General features: G+C 42.0%; 1 protein-coding gene across 1 annotated transcript in view; it reads right to left on the minus strand.

The window, feature by feature from the left end:
- Positions 1 to 10,911, minus strand: part of PIK3CG (phosphatidylinositol-4,5-bisphosphate 3-kinase catalytic subunit gamma) — a 30,606-nt gene extending 19,695 nt beyond the window's left edge. Inside the window, exons 1-5 of the mRNA XM_057731853.1 lie at positions 10,810 to 10,911; positions 6,707 to 8,713; positions 3,548 to 3,613; positions 3,224 to 3,449; positions 1,675 to 1,778 (exon numbers count right to left, since the gene is read on the minus strand). Coding sequence (XP_057587836.1) covers positions 1,675 to 1,778; positions 3,224 to 3,449; positions 3,548 to 3,613; positions 6,707 to 8,701 — 2,391 coding nt within the window. The 5' untranslated portion in view covers positions 8,702 to 8,713; positions 10,810 to 10,911. The remainder of the gene's footprint in view (positions 1 to 1,674; positions 1,779 to 3,223; positions 3,450 to 3,547; positions 3,614 to 6,706; positions 8,714 to 10,809) is intronic.
- Positions 10,912 to 11,168: the final 257 nt, after the last annotated feature.

Below are 11,168 nucleotides of genomic sequence, written 5' to 3' on the forward strand. Positions count from 1 at the left end.
CACTCATTCCAAAACAGAAAATCTTAGGAGTTTTAGTCAAAAATGAATTCACCATGGGTCAAAAATGTGACATGGTCTTTAAAAAAAAACAAACGCCACTTGAATTTGTATTAATATATCATTATTCCTACCAATTTCGAACTTCAAAAGGACAGTTGATAGTGTATGCTTTTGCTAAAGAGCCAGTTTATTGCTAATTTTACATAAAATTAAACATGGATCAAAGACTTAAATGAGATTAAAACTATAAAACATTTAGGAAAAATATTTGTTACATTGAATTAGGCAGTGTTTCTCAACTTTAGCACTCCTGGCATTTTGGGCTGGATAATTTTTTGTTGTGGGGGGCTGTCCTGTGTATTGTAGGATATTTAGCAGCATTCCTGGTCTCTACCCACTGGAGGATGGTCGCATTCTCCCAGCTGTAACAATCAAAAATGTCCCCAGACATTACCAAATGTCCCTTGGTGGAGGAGGTGGGGGTTCACCCCGGTAGAGAATCATTGGATGAAGCAAATACTTCTCAGGACACAAAATTCATGAACCACACACACACACACACAAAAGCCATAAACTGGACTTAATCAGAATTAAAACCTTCTATTCTTTGAAATACATTACTAAGAAAATGAAAAGGTAAGCCACAGACCAGGAGAAAATATTTGTAAACTATATACCTCATAAAGGATTTGTATCCAGAATATGTAAATAACAAAAATAAGAATAAGAAGGTAACCCAAATTAAAAGTGAGTGGAAAACATGAATAGAAACTTCTCAAAAGAAGATGGAAAGTAAGCACATGAAAGATGCCCAACATCATTAGGGAAATGCAAATAAAAACAACAGTGAAGTACCACTTCATACCCATTTGAATGGCTAAAAAGACTGATGATAACAAGGGTTCACTAGGATGCGGAACAATCAGAGCTCTCACACACTGTGGTGGGAATATAAAATGGCACGGTTGCCGTTAGAAAATAGAAAGCCAGTTTGGCAGTATCTTATAAACACACATGTCCCATCTGACCCAACTATCTCACTGTTAAATATTTACTCAAAAGGTGAATGGAAAACAAATTGTGATATAATCATACAAGGGAACGACTCAGTCATAAAAAGGGACATCACTGAGACACACGGCACACGGACGGATCTTAAAACTATGCTAAGTAAAAGAATCCATATACAAAAACTAAATACTGTATGATTCCACTTCATGACATTCCAGGAAAGGCAAAATTACACAATAGAAAACAGATCTGCTATCCGGGATGGAGGGTGGAAGGAGGAAACGACTAACCACAAAGGGATATGAAAGAATTTTTTCCATACATTTCTATGGAAATATTCTATACCTTGATTGTGGTGATGGTTACATGGTTGTAAACATTTGGCAAAACTCACTGAACTGTACACTTGCAATGGATATATTCTATTGTATACAAATGGTTCCTCAAGAAAGCTGATTTTAAAAAAATTGGATAGAAGACTGCCTGGTGTGGAGGTTTTTAGTATCTAGGGGTTAGGCAGGGGCATGACAGAAGCCCATCTGGGGACTTTCCAGTTTCTCTGCCTCTCTATAAATGTCAGCTTTTATCCACTAAGCCCAGTCAAGCAGGCAGAGCCACTGTCAGGACATAAAGACCATGGAGAGACATTAAGACGATACCTACCACCAGTGCTCCTGCTTTCAGTCCAGGGTCATAGGGAACTCTGAAGCTTTGGGGGAGATTCAAATTCTGTAGGCTTTCAAGCTTTTGCTTAAGTTGGGAAATAACTGTATTGTCAAAAGCACACAAGAGTTATGTGAGTCCAAGAAATTACCAATATCATCTCTAACATTTCCTGAAGCCACAGGTATTCACAACATTCTATACATTTGGTCTGGTGAGGAACAGGAGAAGAGGGGGTAGGTTTCTGTCTTTGAGAAAGTAACCATTCAGGGTGGTACGATAACTCAGGCTTACTGGCAGAAATATAACCATGCACACACATTACAACAGGGGACGGAAACAGCTGAATGTATATGGGATACCCAGGCAGTCAGGTAGAGAAGGATGCTTTATGGATAATGCTAGAGAATGACTATAGCTGTCTTTCCAGCATGGGAAAATTTAAACTGCCATCTGGTAAACAGATATCTGAAGACTATATTAAATGGAATTCAGTTAGGGTTTGGTAAATCCTTTTCAAAAGAGGAAGTTAGGTTGTGTGGAGGCCATATGACAGCCTCAAAACTCTAAAGGCAAAATACATAAACTAAAAATTACTGCCTGGATAACAGACAGATTGGAGGCTGGTACAAATGTTTCTCTTTCTTTCTTATAATAAAAATAAAAGTAAGATTATGGTTACCATTGATTTTTTTAGGAGAGAGCATTATTGGTATATTGGAAAAGAATCAAAGGCAAAATTGGAAATTTAAAACATTCAGAAGTTTAAAATACTGGCTGAATATGTTAGTGAGTGTCCATTGTGAGCTGTAGTGCTGGGTCTAGGTATACAAACTTGAATGCGAGATAATTCCTAGGTTCAAGGCTCAAACAGTTTAATAGACCAGAAAGATGTGTTAATGACTTTAATGTAGTATCAACCAAAACCTATGGGAATACAGATAAAGAGTGATTAATTTTCAAAGGGCAGAGGCTGAGGGACAGGATTTCTTCGGGATAAGAAGACAACACTGGAACACAGAGGAGGTGATATATATATTTTTATAGGAAGTACATATATATAAATATATATACACATATAGCTACATATAATGTATATGAATACATATATACAAAAAATTGAAAATAACTTCTCAGTAATTCATTACTTTAAAAGACTGAAGATTTGAAAATTATATGCATATATTGAAAGATGGGGAAGAAAATAAATATTTGGAAATAACTAATCTCTTTGTACGTGTGTGTGCCGTTGCTCTTAAAAAATACATCTTACATCTGCATTATGCTGTTTTAATTTTTCAAAGAGTTTAACCTCTATTATCATACATTCATCACTGAAATATATAAATGTAGTTTTTAAAAATATTAACTTGTAAAGGGAGAACTTTAAATTTGGTTACTCCATGAAGACAGAAGATTAAAAAATGTATTCTTGGCTACCTTAAGGAAGATGCAATTTGCCTTCCAGAAGGAAGAAGGATCACAGGAACGATGGCATTTGGAGACAAAGGCATTTGGAAAGAGAATGAAGAAAATAGAGCCACTGTACCTTGGGAACTGACATCATACTTTTCAGCAGAGAGTGATTTAATATCAATGGTGACCTTTTGTAACATGTCGATTACTTGGACTTGTTGGGTGAAGTCATGCAGCATGGCCGTGCCGCAGCCCCTCAAGTAGGCTTCCAGGATGACTGCAAACCTTTGCTGATAGTGCCGGGACTGGGCGATCTCACTTCTCAAGAACCAAAACAAGAAGTGACCAATTCTTTTGTTCTGAGGGTGGAAACAAGAAGGTTGACATTATTATGACTAATGCTCTAGATCTATCAGCCAATTTTAAATGTCACACTTATCAAAATGGAAGTACTTACTCTTAAACCACGCTTCAGCAGAAATCTGGCAAGGGCACTGTCATGGTATGGTTCAAATTTCACAGCCTAAAGGAAGAACACATTGGCATTTGTAGGACTGCATTCTCCCTTGGTTAATCAGGAAATAGGAAATGGAGAAAAACTAGTGCTCTGCCTTAGTGGGTTTGTATGGATAGGGTGATGAGAATCAGACCAGTCACTTAAGTTCAATCCTTTCTTTTCGAGGACACTTTGGGTCAGAGTGAACCACTTGCTTAAGGACCAGGATTAGGAGCCAGAACTCTAGACTCACAATCACGTGCATTTGATAACTTCAAAGATGAAGAGATGCGGGCTTTTGTTCTCATGAAGGGTTTACCTGATTTATTGGAAGGAGAGAAGGGAAAGATGGAGATGGCTACAACAAATCTATAGAAGTGGAAGGGAAGAAAGGTTGTTGGAAAGAAAAAAGACAGTGGGGATATTGTACACGGTGGGAGAAAAAATATTTGTTAGGTGTGAAGATCCTAAAAATCCTACAGCTTCTCTTTAGCTTCTCTTCTACTCAAGATGTGTGGTTGGCATCTCACTGGCAAGTCACTGTGCTGCCTCCCAGGTTCCCACTGCAACAGAACAATCATTATTCCCTGCCATGATGCAGGGTTTTTTGCCTGAAATTTTCTTATTTTATCTGATTCCCCAGGTTCGGCAGTGTTTAGTAGTTTTCACATCACTTGGCTAATACAGAGATATTCATGTAGGTGGCAGCTCTATGACTGAAGAAAAAGAACCAATGGAAAGTAAACAATGGGGGCTGGACTGAAAACAGGGCCTAGGAGGGTGGCCGCCCCAAGCTCCCTCTGTGCCCCCCACCCCTGCCCACTGCATCCTGGACAATTAAAAATAAAACATAAAAAATAATTAGATTCTGGTGGGTGCATGGATATTTGTTACACCATTCTCTACTTTTCTGCAAGTCTGCAATAGTTCATAATTTTAAAAGCAGTAAGACTAACAAATATTGTTTGATTATTAGACATGCACATATAAAATTATAGGGTAGATGTCATGTATAAGCATAAAGAGAGGTTTAAAATTAAATATTTCAGAGTATCTCCTTTATAGACATGGTCTATCCTTTTTTCCTAAGAAACAGGAGGTATTTACATTCCACTTTATGTTTTAGGGCCTGGGGGCTTCTTGGTATGATTTCCAATCCTTACTCTGTTTTTCCAGTTTGGAAATGATCAGATCAATACTGACTTGATAATATTTCAGTTATCCCCATGCTTTCAAAGATGAGGTATGCTCACATTGGTGCCATTTGTAGCTGCAGCTAAGACCTTAATTCTGAGACTGTGGTTATTTAGCCCCAGTAGTCACTTCAGAAATGTTGTTAAGTTTCTAACCCAAACGTGAGTCTTTTTGACCTTCTTCGTGTTTCACTTCTGTAAAGACGATGCAGACCTCAACCAGGAGACCATTTTAATCAGGAATGAATGAGTCATTTGGGCATATCTGCAAATGTCTCAAATAGTTTTACAAATGACTACTCTTCTTCAGATTTAGGACTACAGATTCGATGTTAATATTACTTATTGACCTCTTTCATTTAAATGTTTCCAAGAAGATCACTATTCATTTTCCAATTCTGCAAAGTTTACTTGTGAAAATGACAATGTAAAATAATTCATGATAGCCTTGGGACCTGGAACTGATCTCATGCAAATTTGTTTTATGTTCTTTTTGTTATGGAGAGCTAGGAAACTGAGGATACTTTGATTTTTCTAAAATTTTCATTAGTGTCTATGTCAGCCTCTGAACTCATGGCAGAGAAAAACATTGGCTTTATTGGATAGACAAAGGCAAAGGCCAAATATGATGTTTCAAGTATCTGCCTAATGGGGATGTGAAGATTCAAAGTTGAAAGTTTCCAAAATTTGCATGAGAAAACTCCAGAAACTTCCTATAAATATAGACAATGATTAGACAGTTCGGTGTCCAACAGTTAGCCTGGCTAATCCTAAGCATCTCAGATCAAACATCACCTACTCAGAACTGTCCCTGGCTTCCTCAGTCTAAATCAAGTGTCCCAGGACTCCTGATTCTTTTCTCATAACATTCTGTAGCTTTTCCCCAAAGCATTTGTCACAATGTGTTATTCAAGATCTGCCTGTATGTGTACTCATTTGATGTCAGTCTTCATGTACCACAAGCTACGCTAGGGCAGAGTCCAGCTCTGTTTTGATCACTGCTCTCTATCTAGCAACCAGAGCAGGGGAAGCGCTCAGTCTGTGCTGTTGAATTAATGAATGAACACATCTGCTCTCTAAAATACAATTCTCTTCCAATTCCTTTCCTTCCTCTTCCTTGTCAAGCAGCGCAATATAATTTGAGAATGGCTGTAGTGAGCAAGGGGACTCTTCCTCCTTTCTTTAACTTCCTAAGGAAAGCTTTGGCAAATGATTTAGTCTCTCTGGACCCCAGGGAAAGGCATGTGAAGAGGAGTGGACACACAGTACCAGACTTGTCTAAAGAGAGGGGCTTTCGAGGTCCCATCCAGATATGAGATGTTACTCTATGCACTGTGATAAACACAGTCAGGGAGTATGACCTTTTCTCTCTAGGACACACTATCCTGCCACTGCTAAATTGATGCCAGATATTGGGAGGCAGTGAAAAGGGCAGGGCCTGGAGTCAGACCTCCTGGGTTTGAATTTGTCTTTCAAAGTACATGACCTTGGGCACATTACTTAGCCTCTCTGTGCCTCAGTTTCCCGATATATAAAATGCAAATATTAACTTGACCTCTATCATAGTCTTTGGGAGAGTTAAACGTAATAATACAGGAAAAGCATGTAGATCACTTGGAGCCTCAGCACAAGGCAGCATTTGGTAAGTCACGTCTATCATTGATACAGTAAATGAGAATAAAGTATTCCCGCAGGAACAGTTCTCCTAAAAAGCAGCAATATTAATGTCATCAAAATGCTTGTCTACAAGCCCTCAAAGACAGTAAAAAAGTAAATGGAACAGTTTTACTTTTTTGTTTTTGTTTTTTGATGTTGCTTCATTAAATCTACTTTGACTGTGACTCTCTGGACAAAGGGCATTGGAAGATGGCTGAATGGGGTGCCTGTGCACATGCAAATAAATTCCTTGAGATGAGTGCATCCCTACCTGGACCAGCTGCAGCAGGTAATGTAGCACGTCATCGTCCTCCAAGTTCTCCAGTTTCTGAACGGCAATGGCTCTTACATTTTCATCTGAAAAGTTGCAGTCCAGGAGTTGCATTGTTAATCCAACATCCAAAGCACTTTGATCCCAGACCTCCCTTCTGGCTAACAATTGATATGTTTTGGCCACAATTTCTTGCTGTCCCCATTTCACTGAGCTAAAGAGTTTAGGATACGCTTTGGGATCCTTAAGGCTTTCATATCTGAAATGCCAGAGCAACTCTTTGTCTTCGGCAGTGAGAGGGTTAAGTGGATCAGTGGCTATGATTGCCTCCAGTTGCTTCCGAAGTTGGTTGGGCATTTCTGCTCGAACCCGGTCCCCTTCTGGGTCAGGGGTGGGCCGATGCTTAGGCAAGGCTATGGGGTGACAGTAATTGTCCAGAAGAATAGAGATGGACATTGAGTTCTCCTTGTCCGGGTTGGTGGCAGATGTGAGCTTGTCGGCATTGAAGCTCCCTTGGTCTTCCCCCTTCCCGGATAACTGCCACATGTGCAGCACGTACTCCCCGTGGCGCAGGAGGAACCGGTGGTCTATCAGCAGCAGGTTCACGTAATAGAGAAGCTGAGCTTTGCCTCTGGACTCGGGACTGGGAGTCTCCGCAGAGGCCTTACCAGACAGAGCTGGCGCTTTGCCGCAGTAGATCTGGAGGTTCAGCAGAGCCCCTTTGGGTAAGTCTTTGATCTTGATACTGAACTCAAGCCACACATTCCAGAGCACCTCCTCCGTGAAGGGTTTGGGGCTGGTTCTCCTTTGGCAAAGGACTTGCTGCCCATATTGGATGTTTGCCTCCACAAAAACCGTGAGGTCAGCGTTCCGGGGCAGAACAGGGATATCAATGCCTCTGATTTTGACCCTGAACTTGCGGTCACAGTCCCACAGGGACACGGTGAACACGCTCTCGTGGTCCTTCCCGTGGATGGTCAGCTGCTCGTGGTAGCCGGTGACTCCTGTGCAGTCATCCACCAGCGGCCACTCTTCCTTCCTCACCTCGTCCAGGGCGGGGTCCGGCGGAGTGTCAAGCACCAGGTGAATCTCCTCCCCGTTCTTGAGGCACTGCCTCACCCACTGGAAGTTTTTGATGGGCGTCTCACCCACCAGGTACTCATCCCGGCCGCAGACGCGCAGCACAAAGTCCTGTTCGTTCTGGCTTTCGGGAATATCCATCAGGGACTTCTTCTTGGCCATCTTGGTAAAGAAGCTCTGGAGGATGGTGCCTGGGGTGTCATCGGCCGAGACCTTGATGGTCTGGCTGGTGGTGCTGCGATGAATGATGATGAAGATGCAGTTGTTGGTGATTTTCTTCAGCACGTACTCGGGGAGGGGCTTGGACGTCACCCAGGGGTGCATGGCGTAGAGCTTGGGGTCGCGGCCCGCCACCTCGGCCATGCGCGGGGTGACCAGGCGGCGGCGCGTGAACTCCAGCTCGTCGTCGTGCACGTTGCTGACATCGGTGACGTCGTAGCCGATGAGGGCGGTGAGCTGGCGCTGGAAGGCCAGCGTCTCCTCGGAGGGCGCGAGCCGCTGCACCACGTGGATCTGCCCTGGGCTCCGGTGCAGCAGCTTCCAGTAGCGCAGGCAGTCCAGGGTCTGCACCACCTGATACTTGTCGTAGATCTCGTACCACTGCCCCTTCTTCTGGTAGAGCAGGAGGAAGTGGTCGGGGCCGAGCCGGTGGTAGAAGTCGGCGGCCACGCTGGTCTCCAGCGCGCGCAGCCACACCTGGGCCTTCATCTGCTCCACGTTGCCGTGGCCTGCCACGTGCAGCAGCGCCGTTTCGGGGGTCTTGGCGTTGCGCTGGCTGGTGGGCAGCACGAACTCGATGGGGATGAGCTCCATGGAGGACAGGCTGGCCGCCGTGCTGCGCGGCTTCATCATCCGGCGCCTGCGGCAGTTGTCCTCTCTCAGCACCACGGGCTGTTCATAGTTCTCCAGCTCCATGCCCTACGCGACCTGGGAGCAGAGAAACAGAGGGCTGGGTCACAGGGAAGGCGCTTGCCCTTTATGGTTTCCCGCGAGCTGGCAGAAGGAGAAGGTGTAGATGAACGACAGGGACGTGCGCACGAGGATACAGGGGCTTTAGAGTCGGGTTCCGGGAATCCTTGGCCCACCACTTAGAATTTGGGGGACGAGCCCTTCAAATAATCTATGAGCCTGTTTCCCATCTGTCAAATGGGGTTAGCAATACTCCAGAGGGTAGAGGTGAGAGTTAAATAAGGTAATGTAATACTTGTTGAGTATGGGCCATGGGTAGATAGGGATTCATGAATCATTCTCTCACTACATTTGAAATTGTATTTAAAGCAGAGAGAGAGGTAAAGCACTAATCTAGCACTGTGTCTGGCCAACTGTAATGGCTCTAAGTGGTAATTGTTGGTAAGCATACTGAAACGCATGGATGAGTCAAATAATCCAGCTTAAGGATCAAATCCTGGTTTATAAGGTGCAATGTGACCTGCTGAAACAGCCCCCTTTGAAAATAGGCTTTTGACTTATTTACTCTTTGTTTAGTCTCATATGTCTCCTGGGGGACCCAGACACCTTACCCAACCTGCCTCACACTCCCTTTTCAAACTGTCTGGATCAGGTATCTGCTCCCTAGTCAACTTTCTGTGTGCGTCTCTCTTTTTTCTTGTTAGGAGAGGTGGTCATTTCATTGATAAAACTCAAAAAGAACAGAATTGGTGAAGTTGCACTCAAGAACATTTGCAGATACTTAAAATTGTGAATCATGAAATGTGTAAGCATCTTGGGTGTCATTGCTCCGTTAGGGCAGTATCTTAGTGGAGTCCCCAGGGCTGTATTCTCCAAATATGAACACTCAGGTAATTTTAACTTTGAACCAGTTCATTCCATCTGCCTCTGGAGAAGCCACAGGATGGTAGAAAGGACCTGCTTGTGGACCTCAATTGATTATTTAACTTTTTTTGCTCTAATATTTTCATCTCTGTAATGAAAATTCACCAATTTATTTTCAACAATTTATCCACTCTTTCCACAAATATTTAATAAGGACCTACCTTCACAAAGCACTTAAGTATAAATGTGACTTAATTCAGTAAGAAGCTGTTCAAATAATCATTGCAATGCTAAACAGTAAAATTGAAATATGAATAAGGTATTTTGATTTTGATATTTAGTATCCTTTAATATTTCATAAGATAGTCTAAATAAGAATCAACTAGTGAAATAAAAATCAATGTTTCAGAAAATATTATTTACTTCTTAAAGGACTAATGTTAGTGAGACTCATAAGTACTTATTTCCTTAAGAAATAGTGGAGCATTTGATATATACCAAAAAGGAGAATTGGATTAAAAGGTAAGAAAGGCAAGTTTCATTAGATCCAAACTTCTGTTCAAATCTTGGCTTAAACTTACTTTTAAAGTCAACATTCCCTCTCTTAAAATATTATGAAGTTACACTCAGTAAATACATGAAACCAACTGTCCCAAAGAACTGTCTCTTGCAGCTTAAGACCTTCACTATTTGGTCTTTTGCTACTTTACAGACTAGCAAAGAAGAGAACTGTAAGCTATGTGAATATTGGCACTAACTTGAAATAAAATAGGTCCAAATTTAGGCAACATGCAAATACACAGCAATCACTTCTGCCTCTGTGACATCAAACAGCCTTACAAGATACAAGGTGCAGAAGAAAACTGGCTGACTAAATACTCACTGCTTTCCTTCATGGTTGAGGCTGTGAGGCTTTCTCCTTTTACGGGAAGATGTTAGAAACACTGTTTAGTACACTAATTGCGAAGCGTGCACTTGTAAGAACATGAAAGCTTCTGGCACAGGCCCCCGTGCCCTCCCTCTTCCTCCAAACAAAAACAAAAAAGGACTGATGCACCTGCAGAGCTGTTGCCGGAACCTTGTGGATATCCACACACACCAGTTGGTCTAGACAATGAAACAGAGACATTCGGTGGCAGCATCATCCGAAGAACGACAACAGTTCCAGATAAAAATATTCTGGCTGAGAAGGAAGTGTCACTGTTCCGAGTCAGACGCAACAAAGGGCAAAAAATAGAAGGAAGCAATACCTGATAAAGCAGTGGAGGCGATGATGTTGAAGGATCATTTGTTTAATTTCTGAAAACAAAACAAATTCAAACCTACCCAGTGTGCCTCTAAACTCTTCCGCTTTTCTGGGTCTCCCTTCATATCCAGATGCAGAGGAAGTGTTGCAGTTACCAGGAAGGAAGTTTTAACCAAGTTGATTATACGTGTGATTGCTCATTTTAAAAGTGTCAGAAATGCATTTCCTGTTAAAGCACACACAGAGTGCCAAGCACGAAAGTGAGCAATGTGGACTTTGTGTATTTTTTTACTCTTCAAACTAATTTTTGAACAATTGCGAGAGTGGAAACGAATTAAAATGACATAGATCCAAGCCAAAAAT

Source organism: Hippopotamus amphibius, chromosome 4 (assembly GCF_030028045.1).
Source record: "Hippopotamus amphibius kiboko isolate mHipAmp2 chromosome 4, mHipAmp2.hap2, whole genome shotgun sequence".
Lineage (NCBI taxonomy): Eukaryota > Metazoa > Chordata > Mammalia > Artiodactyla > Hippopotamidae > Hippopotamus > Hippopotamus amphibius.